Raw genomic sequence first — 17,518 nt, 5'->3', positions numbered from 1 at the left:
TAAATGTAAAACTAATTCTATCATTTGTAACACTAATTTGCAAACACATATAACTGTGGAATTCGAAGGCGTCTAAGTGTAAACATGGAACAGACGCAGTTCAGTAACTGATGCCCTTGCGGAGAAACAAGTAAAACATTATTTTTAAAAATCGTCTGAATGCTACAAAGTATAATAAACTTCAATCATTACAGAGAATCTATCGACATATTATCTAACATCAAATTTTTATACTTTAATAATAATATTTAAGAAAAACAAATATGTTAATTTAATGTAACAACTTTTATGTTCACTACATTTGATCAGTGTACAAACTTTAATGTTACGTATTATACGGTTTTTAAGTTTTATCTCGATGTAAGCGCAACAGAAAAACAGAATAATGGCATTGGATGGGTGGGTGGCTTTTGAACTTAGTAACGGCATTGGTTTGGTGGTTATTTGGAAAGAGTAGCAGCATTGGTTGGGTGGATTTTGAACTTAGTAACGGCATTGGTTTGGTGGTTATTTGGAAAGAGTAGCAGCATTGGTTGGGTGGATTTTAAACTTAGTAATGGCATTGGTTTGGTGGTTATTTGAAACGAGTAGTAGCATTGGTCCGGTGGATTTTAAACGTAGTAACGGCATTCGTTGTGTGGCTATTTGAGAGGAGCCGCATAAGGTTTTTGTAAAAAATATTAGTTTTTTGAGCACTTTATTTACTTTGCGAAGTTAACATATAAATCACAAAATTAAGAACATATATTCATAATACACAGTAGTAAGAGTTAACGTATAAATCATAAAACTGAGAACATGTGTTCATAACACACAGTAGTAAGAGTTAACGTATAAATCATAAAACTGAGAACATATATTTATAATACACAGTAGTAAGAGTTAACATGTAAATCATAAAACTGGGAACATATATTCATGACACACAGTTGTGAGATCTAACATATAAATCATAAAACTGGGAACATATATTCATAATACACAGTAGTAAGAGTTAACATATAAATCATAAAACTGAGAACATATATTCATAATACACAGTAGTAAGAGTTAACATGTAAATCATAAAACTGGGAACATATATTCATAACACACAGTTGTGAGATCTAACATATAAATCATAAAACTGAGAACATATATTCATAACACACAGTTGTGAGATCTAACATATAAATCATAAAACTGGGAACATATATTCATAACACACAGTTGTGAGATCTAACACATAAATCATAAAACTGGGAACATATATTCATAACACACAGTTGTGAGATCTAACATATAAATCATAAAACTGAGAACATATATTCATAACACACAGTTGTGAGATCTAACATATAAATCATAAAACTGAGAACATATATTCATAATACACAGTAGTAAGAGTTAATATATAAATCATAAAACTGGGAACATATATTCATAATACACAGTAATAAGCTCATACTTCATGCACTTTCACAAGGTTTCCGGAATTGTTCTGTTTAAAATTAAGTGTGACAAACATGTTGATATGCTGCTTTTGAAATACGTATGTTATGTTCTGTTCTATTCTACAGAATGGATAATTATTCTCATGATTCGTAGCATGCGTACGTTTTCCTGAAATCACGACGGTACATATTGGAACGTTGAGTGTTTTTAAACTGACATCACTTTACTGTTTACAGACAGACAACACACTACATTTAGTTATGCGAGGTAGTTAAAGCCTTCCAGGCAGCCTGTAGCTCCATTTAGGGGACTTTTCAGTAGTATTCATTATCAACGAATAATAATATCTTATCATCGTGAAACTACGGCTTAAAGGACGAGTATAGTTGTTGAATGGTTTCGATCTCGCAACATAGCAGACTGTGACTAGATCGCCCTAACCATCTTAGAATACTACTTCTACAACGGTGTGTTTTCACTGCATTTTATAAGCAACAATAACAAACTGCATGATAAATTATTCACCAGAGGAGTTTATAGCGTCATCTATCAGGTAGAACTTTAAACATAAAACCAGGTGAAATTAAATTTCACGTTGACCGTATTAGAAAACAACTAGAGGCTGCTACTTCAAATAATAGTTATTTCATGTTTAATGCTAAAGCTGGAAATAATTTGTGTTTGTTCCTAATTTTCCCGAGTTTTTAAGATAAGCACATGAGGTAATGATATCTATTTTACTTTTAGTTTTGGGTTTACCAGTTCTGTATTTTCCTGTATTTAACATTTAGATTAGCTCTACCTGTACTTGTCTTAAAAACGCTAGCGCACCTACTTCTTAATGTGTATTAAATACTAAACAAATATATTTTATATTAACACATCGACACAAGGTTACCCTGGCGGTAAACTATGTATAATAAGTTCATATATAATAAATTAAAAGCAAAGGCTAAGCTGTCAGTTGTCAGACACCCTACAACAGTCGTGAAGCTAAGTGAATCTCATAAAGCTCTAGCGTAAGATATAATTATTATTTATTACTATAGCTTATATTTTACCGAAGATATTTATCTGAACATAATTTTTAGAAGTATTTAATGTTATTCTTACGAATTAGGTTTTTTAGTGGCGTTTTTCCAGTCCGTTATTATTGTATTGTATCTTTGAGTGATCTTGACAAAGTTTTTCTTTGAATATTTAAGTCCTGCAAGATCCCAACTATTAATTTACAATTTCTGAAATTTGTAGAACATGTATTAAATAAATTCATAAGTTATCTTACCTTGGGATTAAGCTGGTTGTTTGGTACCTTAAAAACCTTTTTTGCTCAATTGAAATATTTCATAATTCTCAATTCATGTATTTTTTTCTTGATGATAATAATATTAAGCTTACTTTTCATATGTTCGGATTATTAATGATTGTAATTTCATTATTCATTATATCACTTCTAATTGTTTTGTACGATTTGAATATTTTATACTCTTGAATCAGAGGTATAAGAAAATATCTTGATTAAAATAAAAAAAAAATTCTGCTGATTAATTTAAACATTTTACAAATAATTCCTAGAAATATCCACTTTATGACACAATAGCAAATGTATCCTTCACTTTATTCCTAGATGGCGTTAAGATAATAGTTATACAAAAAAAAGATATTCTTGGAAACCTTATCAGAATTCTTTGAATGTTTTTTACAAAACTAAAACACAAATGAATAAATAAAATTATGAGAACTAGGGAACACTGTATGTAGTGATAAATTAGATATTAATTAATGTCCTATTGAAAAATAAAGTTATACACTGCATATAAATTGTTTTCTATCTCTTTATAAAATTTATATCGCACTTATAAATCACATTTTCAACATTTAAAAAATATTTCTCACTTTTATAACATATACTCGAACACTGAAGAAACATTTGTAAATATTAGATTACAAGGAATAATAAGATGAAAGAAAAAATACGGAGTTAATATTATTATTCTCAACAAAATGACAAATTTATCAGGGGTTTGATTCCCCTCGGTGGACTCAGCAGATAACCCGATGTGGCTTTGCTATAAGAAAACACACATACAAATTTATCTGGAATGTGTATTATGTTCTGTAAATAAGTTTTATTCGAGAATGAATAAAATAGGCCTAACATTTGATGGTTATTGTGAACATAAATTGTAAATTAGGTATTTTAATTTTTCTCTTTTCAATTTTTATAAAACGAAAAATCTTAATATACTATTTACATGTCCATAGTAAAACATACTTAAAGCCTTTATTTGTTTATCATTTGTTTATATTGAAGTTAAACGCATGTTAAACATACTAGCTACACCAAGATTTCTCGTTTGATATCAAACTACGTTCCCGTTGCGTGCTTATGTTGTCGCTAGGCAACGATAAACTATGCACGACGTCACGAATTCTTCATAAAGTTAGGAATAGAGCGTATATTATTTATAAGCTAGATATTTTTTCGTGAAGGTGGTTGAAGCTTGAAATATTGCTTCGTAGGTATGCCATTTCACTTAAAGCCAAAATGTAAGGTAAGTTTTAAATCTGGTTTTGTTATTTCTAAACCCATGGGTTACAAAACATTCTATAGGTTACAAATTATATCGGATTTTATTTGGTGACTATAAAATGATGGGTGCATTATTGTGAGTGCTAAATTTTTAAAGCATAAGTATGTCGTGTGATAACTTTTTAAATATACGCTAAAACTATAGTGTAATTATGTTACGAAGAAAAGAGAAAAGTTGTAATTTTTTAATAAATAAACCATCATGAAATTATAAACCAAAAACTATGTTGGAAAATAAATGTTTATTTTATTTTGTGAACTTTGAGTAAATCACAATTAAACCTAATTTAGGCCTAAATGAAATGAAATTTGGTATTTACACTAAAAATACATATAATGTAAAAAATAGGTCTTTTAAGCTATTAGTCAGCTAAATAAATTATGATATTTTCATCTATCTAAAGATATAAAAAAAATTCTTCAGAAAATTTACAAAAGTAGAAGTGAGAATACAAGATGGCCTAGTGACAACAAATTTAAACATACCGCTTGAATCAAAACAAGATAATTTGGAGCATTCACTAAAATGTAAGTTAGTTGTTTTACAGTATTTATTCCGGTATCATTACTGTGTTTTATATTCAGAACATTTATTGTTTTTCTAAATTTATAAAATAATTAGTTACATGAACACTTCACAACGACCTTTATTTCTGAGCTACTTTATTGAAATACATTCTGTTCATTCTGTTGTTTTGGATATTTAATCGTAATGAAACAAAAACTATCTGCGATAGATCTTCCAACATTCGGATTAATAGACTTCAATGAAGCTTGTCAACAGCAACCGCCGCCAACTGCTCTAATAGTATAGTGGGATTTGACCAACATAATTTCCTTATGGCCCCAAAGCACATAGAACGCTTTGATGACGAGATGAGAGCCTAACCTTTTAAATGCTCATCAGTCTTATACAAAGTGTTTCTTTATCAGAGACCTCCTCCCAGAACACGCTCACTCATTCAACCACAGAAGCATTATAATATGACGCCCCATCCCACTTTTCGTTGGTAAAACAGTAGTCCAAGAGTTGGCGGTCGGTGGTATTGATTAGTCATCCTCTGTTTATTCTATCATTTCAAAGTTAGGGACAAGTAGCTTTGCACGAAATTCAATAAAAATACCTAAACAGCTCTCTCCCTATCTTAAATAGTTAAAAGTCTAGAAGAAATACTACGTTATACGATAATCTATACACAGTAAGCAGCATCTTTTAAAAACAGAAATAATATAATTTACATTTGTTATTCCAGTGTTAAACTTTCTTCATAACAAAGTAAAACGCTATAAATTCGAAAAACTGTTTCATCCAAATTAATAAAAAGAGGCGATTATTATACTATTAGAACAAAGGGACAATGAGGTGTTAAAATATGTTAATGAAGTGAAAACTTTCCACAAAAGTAACAAGGTATGTTAATAAAATAATGTGTGCCGAGTAGAAATCACAACTGTTGATTTCTTCTTTTGTTCATACATTATCTTACAGTTTCGTGTAACAATCTAACAAATATATGCGTTCCAATTACAAGAGATTGCGGTAATCAAGTTTAAACTTGTTTTCTCAGAATCATTTAATATATGTATCTTTAGAAACATATAATCTTCTATAATATAAAGCACCTTTTAATGTGATGTTCAACTTATGTGACAATTTCTTTAATACAACTTATTTTACTTGTTCGGTAAAGATTTACCTATCAGCAATAATTGTATATCCAGTATATGTTTTTAGTTTTGTTTTATTACATTTCAACTTTAGAGGTACGCCAAGTAATTCAGATTCAACAGTGTTACGTTTGATACAGGTGTAAAAATAGTATTGAATAATAAATTTATTTCGTTCTTTACTAACAATTCAGTCACCATAACAATACTAATGTTTTATATTAAACAGCAAATTTATTTCATTCTTTACTAACAATTCAGTCACCATAACAATACTAATGTTTTATATTAAATAGTAAATTTATTTCATTCATTGCTAACAATTTAATCACCATAACAATACTAATGTGTAATATTAAATAGTAAATTTATTTCATTCATTACCAACAATTTAATCACCATAGCAATACTAATGTGTAATATTAAATTGTAAATTTAATTCATTCTTAACTAACAATTCAATCACCATAACCATACTAATATTTTATATAAAACAGTAAATTTATTTCATTCTTCACTAACAATTTAATCACGATAACATTACTAATGTTTTAAAATAAATAGTAAATTTATTTCATTCTTTACTAACAATTTAGGGCCTGGCGTGGCCAAGCGCATAAGGCGTGCGACTCGTAATCTGAGGGTCGCGGGTTCGCGCCTGCGTCACGCCAAACATGCTCGCCCTTTAAGCCGTGGGGGTGTTATAATTGTTACGGTCAATCCCACTGTTCGTTGGTAAAAGAGTAGCCCAAGAGTTGGCGTTGGGTGGTGATGACTAGCTGCCTTCCCTCTAGTCTTACACTGCTAAATTAGGGACGGCTGGTACAGATAACCCTCGAGTAGCTTTGTGCGAATTTCAAAAAACAAACTAACAATTCAACAACCATAACAACACTAATGTTTTGTATTAAAATTAGTAAATTTAATTCATTATTTACTAGCAAGTCAATCACGATAAGAATACTAATGTGTAATATCAAATAGTAAATTTATTTCATTTTTTACTGTCACGGTATGTCCAAGCGTGTTAAGGCGTGCGACTCGTAATCTGAGGGTCGCGGGTTCGCATCCCCGTCGCGCCAAACATGCTCGCCCTTTCAGCCGTGGGGGCGTTGTATTTTTACGGTCAATCCCACTATTCGTTGGTAAAAGAGTAGCCCAAGAGTTGGCGGTGGGTGGTGGTGACTACCTACCTTCCCTCTAGTCTTACACTGCTAAATTAGGGACGGCTAGTACAGATAGCCCTCGAGTAGCTTTGTGCGAAATTCAAAACTAACAAACAATCATACTTTACTAACAATTCAATCACCATAACAATACTAATGTTTTATATTAAACAGTAAATTTATTTCATTCTTTACTAACAATTTAATCACGATAACATTACTAATGTTTTAAAATAAATAGTAAATTTGTTTCATTGTTTACTAAAAATTCAATAACCATAACAATACTAATGTTTTAAAATAAATAATAAATTTATTTCATTCTTTACTAACAATTCAATCACCATAACAATACTAATGTTTTATATTAAATAGTAAATTTATTTCATTCTTTAGTAAAAATTCAATAACCATAACAATACTAATGTTTTATATTGAATAGTAACTTTATTTCATTCTTTAGTAAAAATTCAAGTACCACAACAAATACAGCGGTGAATCTGAAAGCTTATACCGCTAAAAACCGGGTTACAATACCCATGGTGCGTACACCATAGTTAGTATATTGTGTAGGGTTGCACTTAACTACTAGACAAAGAAACAAAATTATTTTCACGTATTATATTGGTAGTGGTTGTTGTACATGCCCGTATGTATATTCGTACAGTTGTAACTTTAGATTTCAAGAATTTGTAAGCGATGGTTACACCTATTTTCGGAATTTATGTAGTTGAATTATATTTAAAATTTTACTTTGGGCTTGTATTTAATATACTCATTTATTCAAATATTAAACGATAATTTTAACAGAAATAAGGAATTGATATTTTCAATTATATTCGTTGTTTCCGGTCGCTGAGGGATACAAACCGTGTATTTAGAGTGACTAGTTACCGACATACCTAATTATATATAATTTTATTACATCTGTGCTCATAAAGTTGAAATTCGTTAGTTTGATCAGTTGGGTACCCTTGCTGTTAATGGTATTTCACGTTGTAATCTTGGTTATCTCTCATGCTATTCAGTCAACTTGAGTCATTGAAGTTAGCACCAAGTTGTTTTTTTATATTAAGCTAACAATAGAAAATTGTTATAGTAGAGACTGCTGATATGGGCATTTATTTAAAACAAGTAACAATATTTCGACTTCATTTGTTTATTATCAAGTTCTCCTTTAAACTAAAATTACCTGTATAATAACATAAAGTTGATAAATTAAATAACATAACCAATACTGTTAATGAAAGTAACAACAAATAAATAGTATAACAGAAACACTGATAGTGTTATGAAAATACATTGTAGACTATTTTATAATTTTTTGATATAATTAAGCGTATGAACTATAACATTACTATACCAATAAGTGCATGAACTATAACATAACTATATCAATACGTGTATGAACTATAACATAATTATACCAATAAGTGCATGAACTATAACATAATTATACCAATAAGTGCATGAACTATAACATAACTATACCGATAAGTGTATGAACTATAACATAACTATACCGATAAGTGTATGAACTATAACATAACTATACCAATAAGTGTATGAACTATAACATAACTATACCGATAAGTGTATGAACTATAACATAACTATACCAATAAGTGCATGAACTATAACATAACTATACCATTAAGTGTATGAACTATAACATAACTATACCGATAAGTGTATGAACTATAACATAACTATACCGATAAGTTTATGAACTATAACATAACTATACCGATAAGTGTATGAACTATAACATAACTATACCGATAAGTGTATGAACTATAACATAACTATACCAATAAGTGTATGAACTATAACATAACTATACCGATAAGTGTATGAACTATAACATAACTATACCAATATGTGTATGAACTATAACATAACTATACTGATAAGTGTATGAACTATAACATAACTATACCAATAAGTGTATGAACTATAACATAACTATACCAATAAGTGTATGAACTATAACATAACTATACTGATAAGTGTATGAACTATAACATAACTATACCAATAAGTGTATGAACTATAACATAACTATACCGATAAGTTTATGAACTATAACATAACTATACCGATAAGTGTATGAACTATAACATAACTATACCGATAAGTGTATGAACTATAACATAACTATACCAATAAGTGTATGAACTATAACATAACTATACCGATAAGTGTATGAACTATAACATAACTATACCAATAAGTGTATGAACTATAACATAACTATACCGATAAGTTTATGAACTATAACATAACTATACCGATAAGTTTATGAACTATAACATAACTATACCTCTAAGTGTATGAACTATAACATAACTATACCTCTAAGTGTATGAACTATAACATAACTATACCAATAAGTGTATGAACTATAACATAACTATACCGATAAGTTTATGAACTATAACATAACTATACCGATAAGTTTATGAACTATAACATACTTAAGTGTAACATACTTGTTAAAGTATGAATGTAAAATATGAAAATATATTACTTTGTTAAATATTAATATAATATCATGTTTATTGATAATGATAATTGTTTTGACATTGGTTCCATACAGGTTTCGCTTGATAGGTAACACCACTAAGGCCTAACGTTCACTGTATTGGTGTTGAAGCTCATCTATTGGATATTGGGATGGGACGTGTTTCATTGATGGTTGTGTATATAGACTGCCAACACAGAAATTGGAGCTAGAGAACAGGGCATATTAAGATACAATTTCTGGCGAAGATAGCAAGAAACATCGTATAGAATAGGCTAACTGTCTGATTTGCTACACTGAACATCAACAGTTGTTTCTCACTAATGTGTAAAATGATCAGCTGTGAAACTTTGATAATTTTGATAAAAACCACTTCTGTACACCAGTACTGACACACTGAATGAAGCAACAAGTCCAAGACTTCTATAGATTATCATAATGTGGGGAATGAAAGATTAGAGTCCAAACTCTAAACGGAGAAAGTATTGTAATTTTACTTACATGTTTAAAACATCCGGGAATCGTTCTCTTATCCCCTTGCCTTGTCGCACGTGCGACAAAGGCTTGGTTCCAGAAAAGCTGCACAGCCACGGGTTTAATGTAGAATATAAGCTGGGGGTCGTGTCAAACATCAATGACCGAAGCTCTGGTGAAAAATCAGAAAGTAACTATTGTAAATCAGGAGACAACGAGTCTAATGAAGAGATAACCTCACCTACTGATCATGAAGGAAAAACTACCAAACGGAACAGGAAGAAAGGGAATCTAACGAGATTTTCTCAAGAGACAAAATTGTGTGGTGAAAAGAATGAGATAAACAGTGACGTCAGTTTAAAAACCAAAGCTGATATTATCCTCATGGGTCCTCGGACTGTTATATGTTATATCTGTGGACGTGAATATGGAACAAAATCTCTACCAATACACGAACCCCAGTGCTTAGAGGTGAGCATGGTTCTGAAAATCCGTGATGATGAGAAAATCCACTTGTAGAAAAAGTTATATATTTAAAAACGGCTGGTATGAATAGAGAAGGCACTATGTAGAGGAGCGAACAACGTTGTTGTTTCAGCCGTTTTTACATATATAATGGTTCTGAAAAATTCGAACAAATTGAATGATGTCGTGTAACAATTAAGATAATAGTAACATAACAGAATAAATACAATTACAGTAAACTTGTAAGATTTAAATTTATATAAGAATTAAACCAAATCATTAATAAATAAGTCTTATTTTGTCGTAACGAATTTGTTAATTGTAATCTCATCAGGGTAGGGGAAATTTGCAAGGTCTACAGGTATTCTTCAGTATAGTGTATATACACCATAAGTCACCACCTATACTGCAGGTTGGAAATATATTAAACAGTACAAGTTTCTATGCAGATGTTTATTTACACAGAGAATTATATATTGAAACATTGTATGTGCATTTTCACCATACCACAGTAACTGTTGAAGGTCAGAAGTATTGATTAGTAGACTGGATTTACGTGGAGGTAAGGTCTTTCTCATAGCATTCCATTCACTATCTATAAACTTCGACCAATATATTTTACCAGTAAACTGTCCATCTGAGGTAATCGTGTATTTACTATTTATGTTTCTATTGGCGAGATACCGTCCATATGACTACTTTGGTCTATATAGCTGTCATTATCATTTTCTCATGTTCTGTATTTATCTAAGATTATTTTAATTTATATGCATACCACAACATTAAGTAGTTTTAACATTTTGTGTATTGTTGTATCAGTTATAGCCATATAACTGGTGTTTACATAAAACAGTTTAACATTCTGTACATTGGTATATTAGTTACGGCCACAAAACTGGTGTTTATATTACAGAGTTTTAAAATTCTGTATATTAGTGTATCATTTACAGCCACAAAGCTGGTATTTACACTAAATAGTTTTAACATTTTTTTGTTGTATCAGTTATGGCCACAAAACTGGTGTTTACCTAAAATAGTTTTGACATTTTGTTTATTGTTGTATCAGTTACGGCCACATAACTAGTGTTTGCATTAAATAGTTTTAACATTTTGTGTATTATTGTATCAGTTACGGCCACAAAACTGGTGTTTACATTAAATAGTTTTAACATTTTGTGTATTGTTGTATCAGTTATAGCCATAATACTGGTGTTTACATTAAATAATTATAACATTTTGTATATTGGTGTATCAATTACGGCCACAAAATTGGTGTTTACATAAAATAGTTTTTAAATTTTCTATATTGGTGAAAGAGTCACAGCTACAAAACTGGTATTTGCTATATAGTTTTATCAATTTGTGTATTGTTGTATCAGTTAAGGTCACAAAACTGGTGTTTACATTAAGTTTTAAGATGTTCGTGTATCCTTCAGTTTTTATACGTAGCTGTATACTTCAGTTGTTCATAGTATAGACATTTGTAGTTTATCTTTCAGTTGTTCCTTGTTTAGACATATTTGTATATCTTTCAGTTTATCCTAGTGTAGACATGTCGGTTTATCCTAGTTTAGACATCTCAGTATATCCTTCAGTTGTTCCTGTTTTAGACATGTTAGTATATTCTTCAGTTGTTCCTGTTTTAGACATGTTAGTATATTCTTCAGTTGTTCCTATTTTAGACATATTAGTATATCCTTCAGTTGTTCCTATTTTAGACATGTTAGTATATCCTTCATTTGTTCCTGTTTTAGACATGTTAGTATATCCTTCAGTTGTTCCTATTTTAGACATGCTAGTATATCTTTCAGTTGTTCCTGTTTTAGACACGTTAGTATATCCTTCAGTTGTTCCTATTTTAGACATGTTAGTATATTCTTCAGTTGTTCCTATTTTAGACATTTTAGATATTCTTCAGTTGTTCCTGTTTTAGACATGTTAGTATATTCTTCAGTTGTTCCTATTTTAGACATTTTAGATATTTTTCAGTTGTTCCTGTTTTAGACATGTTAGTATATCCTTCAGTTGTTCCTATTTTAGACATCCTACTATATCCTTCAGTTGTTCCTGTTTTAGACATGTTAGTATATCCTTCAGTTGTTCCTGTTTCAGACATATTAGTATATTCTTCAGTTGTTCCTGTTTTAGACATGTTAGTATATTCTTCAGTTGTTCTTGTTTTAGACATATGAGTATATTCTTCAGTTGTTCCTGTTTTAGACATGTTAGTATATCCTTCAGTTGTTCTTGTTTTAGACATATGAGTATATTCTTCAGGTGTTCCTGTTTTACACATGTTAGTATATCCTTCAGTTGTTCCTATTTTAGACATGTTACTACATCCTTCAGTTGTTCCTGTTTTAGACATGTTAGTATATCCTTCAGTTGCTCCTATTTTAGACATGTTACTATATCCTTCAGTTGTTCCTGTTTTAGACATGTTAGTATGTCTTTCAGTTGTTCCTGTTTCAGACATATTAGTATATTCTTCAGTTGTTCCTATTTTAGACATATTAGTACATTCTTCAGTTGTTCCAGTTTTAGACATGTTAGTATATCCTATTCTAGACATGTTAGTATATCCTTCAGTTGTTCCTGTTTTAGACATGTTAGTATATCCTTCAGTTGTTCCTGTCTTAGACATGTTAGTATATCCTTCAGTTGTTCCTATTTTAGACATTTTAGTATATTCTTCAGTTGTTCCTGTTTTAGACATGTTACTATATCCTTCAGTTGTTCCTGTTTTAGACATGTTAGTATATTCTTCAGTTTATCCTAGTTTAAACATCCCAGTATATTCTTCAGTTTATCCTAGTTTAGACATGTCAGTATATCCTTCAGTTGTTCCTATTTTAGACATGTTACTATATCCTTCAGTTGTTCCTGTTTTAGACATGTTAGTATATCCTTCAGTTGTTCCTGTTTCAGACATATTAGTATATTCTTCAGTTGTTCCTGTTTTAGACATGTCAGTATCTTCTTCAGTTGTTCTTGTTTTAGACATATGAGTATATTCTTCAGTTGTTCCTGTTTTAAACATGTTAGTATATCCTTCAGTTGTTCTTGTTTTAGACATATGAGTATATTCTTCAGTTGTTCCTGTTTTAGACATGTTAGTATATCCTTCAGTTGTTCCTATTTTAGACATGTTACTACATCCTTCAGTTGTTCCTGTTTTACACATGCTAGTATATCCTTCAGTTGTTCCTATTTTAGACATGTTACTATATCCTTCAGTTGTTCCTGTTTTAGACATGTTAGTATGTCCTTCAGTTGTTCCTGTTTCAGACATATTAGTATATTCTTCAGTTGTTCCTATTTTAGACATATTAGTACATTCTTCAGTTGTTCCTGTTTTAGACATGTTACTATATCCTTCAGTTGTTCCTGTTTTAGACATGTTAGTATATCCTTCAGTTGTTCCTATTTTAGACATGTTACTATATCCTTCAGTTGTTCCTGTTTTAGACATGTTAGTATATTATTCAGTTGTTCCTGTTTTAGACATGTTAGTATATCCTTCAGTTGTTCCTATTTTAGACATGTTACTATATCCTTCAGTTGTTCCTGTTTTAGGCATGTTAGTATATTTTTCAGTTGTTCCTATTTTAGACATGTTACTATATCCTTCAGTTGTTCCTGTTTTAGACATGTTAGTATATTCTTCAGTTGTTCCTATTTTAGACATGTTACTATATCCTTCAGTTGTTCCTGTTTTAGACATGTTAGTATATTATTCAGTTGTTCCTATTTTAGACATGTGAGTATATCCTTCAGTTGTTCCTATTTAAGACATATTAGTATATTCTTCAGTTGTTCCTGTTTTAGACCTGTTAGTATATTCTTCAGTTGTTCCTATTTTAGACATTTTAGTATATTCTTCAGTTGTAACTGTTTTAGACATGTTAGTATATCCTTCAGTTGTTCCTGTTTTAGACATGTCAGTATATCTTTCAGTTGTTCCTGTTTTAGACATATTAGTATATTACTCAGTTGTTCCTGTTTTAGACATGTCAGTATATCCTTCAGTTGTTCCTGTTTCAGACATATTAGTATATTCTTCAGTTGTTCCTATTTTAGACATGTTAGTATATCCTTCAGTTGTTCCTATTTTAGACATTTTAGTATATTCTTCAGTTGTTCCTGTTTTAGACATGTTAATATATCCTTCAGTTGTTCCTATTTTAGACATTTTAGTATATTCTTCAGTTGTTCCTGTTTTAGGCATGTTAGTATATCCTTCAGTTGTTCCTGTTTTAGACATGTCAGTATATTCTTCAGTTGTTTCTGTTTTAGACATGTTAGTATATCCTTCAGTTGTTCCTGTTTTAGACATGTCAGTATATTCTTCAGTTTATCCTAGTTTAGACATGTTACTATATTCTTCAGTTGTTCTTGTTTTAGACATTTAGTATATCCTTCAGTTGTTCCTGTTTTAGACATGTCAGTATATTCTTCAGTTGTTGCTATTTTAGACATGTTAGTATATCCTTCAGTTGTTCCTATTTTAGACATGTTAGTATATTCTTCAGTTGTTCCTGTTTTAGACATGTTAGTATATCCTTTTAACATTGTTTATAATACTTTTCTCTAAACTTTTAACATTTGTACATTGTTTACAATACTTTTACTCTAAACTTTTAACTTTTGTATATTGTTTATTATACTTTTACTTTAAACTTTTAACTTTTATACATTGTTTACAATACTTTTGCTCTAAACTTTTAACTTTTATACATTGTTTACAATATTCTTACTTTAAACTTTAACTGTTGCTGTTAATGTGATGTTAATTATGAAACAGAAGTGGAAACGTGAAAATGATGCCTTGCCAGCTGAACAGAAACGCCCTCTACCAATAAGACCTCAAAACTCAGATAACTTATCAAGACAAGAATACAATGATGCTTCTTGGGAGATTTTTCAGTCCAACTTGGTTCCGTGTCAAGACTGTGGCCGCAAGTTCCGCTCAGATCGCCTTCTAGTCCACCAGCGAGTATGCAAGGACAGAAAAACAAGCAATGAAACAAAAGAAGTAAACAATCTGGTAAGAGGTGAAATAAATAATTTATTTATGTTTTACGTAATAAAATACATTTTCTCGTATTTTGAAAGCTCTTGTAAAAATGATAAGCTATTTTCAGAGATTTGGAAGTATATTGATGTCTCTTTCTGGTTTAGGTTCTATGTTTTGTTTAAATAATATTTCATAGCCAGTTTAGACAAGTAATGTTTGTGTTGTATCATAAACGGATACTGTGTGATAAAATATTAATGTCGTTATTCAAGCCTTCTCTGAAGAAGCCGTTACCCAGAAAACGACCCTTTGTGACATGCTACATATGTGGTCGAGAGTTTGGGACTAAGTCCATATCCCTCCATGAACCACAGTGTCTCCAGAAGTGGAAGATAGAGAATAACTCACTATCACCAGAACTGCGAAGACCAGAACCTGTAAAACCTGAAGCAGTTTTTAAAGGCAAGACTATAATGAAATCAACAGGTTTTGTAAAGTAAATATTTCTCAAGAGTCAGTACAAGAAAGTGGTTTCTCGTAGCTTAACATTTCAGTACATCAGTTTGAAGTTACTTTTTCATTTGGTCAAACCATTAATAATGTTCTCTTTATTGTAAGTATTGGTTACAGACTTAGAAAAGTTCCTTATGGTATATTGAACAGTTCATTTCAAAAGAGATAATGAAGTACATTTAGCAATAAGCTGATAGTTTTACATAAAGTGTGTCTTTATTACTGTTAAATATTTCAGATAATGGAAAAATTGACCTGATTGCCATGGCTGATGCTGCTTGGAAGAGCCACTTAAAACAGCTGGTGCCATGTGATCGCTGTTGTCGAACATTCTTCCCTGACCGTTTGATGGTGCACCAAAAGAACTGCAAGTTCTCATCACCATAAAGACTTCAGTCACTCACAGGATAACAGTAGTTATTGTATTTAGTGATGTATGTCAGAACTTAGTCACTGAGAGAATAACAGTAGGGTTCATATATCTCTGGTACAGTAACAGTAATTTTAATGTATCTGTCACTGGTACAGTAACAGTAAGGTTAATGTATCTGTCACTGATACAGTAACAGCGAGGTTTAATGTATCTGTCACTGGTACAATAACAGTGAGGTTTAATGTATCTGTTGCTGGTACAGTAACAGTAAAGTTAATGTATCTCTTACCGGTACAGTAACAGTAAAGTTAATGTATCTCTTACCGGTACAGTAACAGTAAGGTTTAATTATCTGTCATTGGTACAGTAACAGTAAGGTTAATGTATCTGTCACTGATACAGTAACAGTGAGGTTAACATATCTGTCACTGGTACAGTAACAGTAAAGTTAATGTATCTGTAACTGGTACAGTAACAGTAAGATTAATGTATCTTTCACTGGTACAATAACAATAAGGTTCAATGTCTGTACAATAACTGAAATTTTGTTGTGGCTATCTTACAACACCTTTCCTGAGTTAATATTTGTGCTGTATTTTAGAACCATATTAACTCTATGTGTACACTGTTAGTAACTAGTTTTCTGTACAATGTATTAAATAAAATGATACAATTATCCTCCTTCAGGAATCTTGCCAGATTGTCACCCAAGACTGGCTACAAATATTTTTTTTTCTTTTGTTTCATCAGAACATGTGGGACTTGTTATTTCTCTTACACCCAACATATAATTTGTCCGGTTTTGTTTTTGAATATTTATAGATATGTTCAATTGACTAAGTAGTGCTGTTATATCAGTTCAATTTAGGCTTAACTGAAAACTGTTCTCACTTACATGATGATAAAAACTAGCATCACTCTAAATAAAATTGTACTGTTATACAAATATATAGATATTATAGTTGTTACTGTTTACTAGTTATCCATATAATAAATGTACACAAGAAAACGCTCAAACTGTGCCAGACACGTGTTAACACTCACAAAGACAGATATGAAAACATAGCCTAGTACAGTAAATATCTAACTTTTACCATAATTAACATATGTATTAACCATAAGAAATAGTTTCACTTTCTCAAATCTCTCTCTCATATTGATGTTTTTGTAACAACGTAAATGTTTTCTCTTAATATCTTTATAATTGTGTACATATTGTGAATTCTGTTTTTACTTTCTTGCTTTACAAGTGGCTATAAAAATCCATATTTGAGGTGTACATTTTCAGACT

The 17,518-nt window shown here is 30.6% G+C and overlaps 1 protein-coding gene across 4 annotated transcripts; it reads left to right on the top strand.

Annotated features, from left to right (window-relative positions):
• The first annotated feature begins 2,408 nt into the window (after positions 1-2,408).
• On the top strand, positions 2,409-17,304 carry LOC143246824 (zinc finger protein 474-like). Of its 4 annotated transcripts, XR_013026179.1 has the most exons (6): positions 3,859-3,989; positions 9,461-10,330; positions 15,129-15,371; positions 15,614-15,803; positions 16,093-16,534; positions 16,570-17,304. XR_013026179.1 is itself a non-coding variant. In XM_076494006.1 (5 exons), the coding sequence occupies exons 2-5, from the start codon at positions 9,887-9,889 to the stop codon at positions 16,239-16,241; spliced, it is 1,026 nt and encodes a 341-aa protein (XP_076350121.1). In that variant the 5' UTR covers positions 2,409-2,453; positions 9,461-9,886; the 3' UTR covers positions 16,242-17,304. The 4 variants fall into 4 exon arrangements, 3 of the variants coding, with proteins under 3 accessions (XP_076350121.1, XP_076350119.1, XP_076350120.1); XM_076494006.1 differs by lacking the exon at positions 3,859-3,989 and adding an exon at positions 2,409-2,453 and having other exon boundaries at positions 16,093-17,304; XM_076494004.1 differs by having other exon boundaries at positions 16,093-17,304.
• The last annotated feature ends 214 nt before the right edge of the window (positions 17,305-17,518 follow it).

This window comes from Tachypleus tridentatus, chromosome 3 (assembly GCF_004210375.1).
Source record: "Tachypleus tridentatus isolate NWPU-2018 chromosome 3, ASM421037v1, whole genome shotgun sequence".
Lineage (NCBI taxonomy): Eukaryota > Metazoa > Arthropoda > Merostomata > Xiphosura > Limulidae > Tachypleus > Tachypleus tridentatus.
This window is presented reverse-complemented; position numbering and strand designations above follow the sequence as displayed.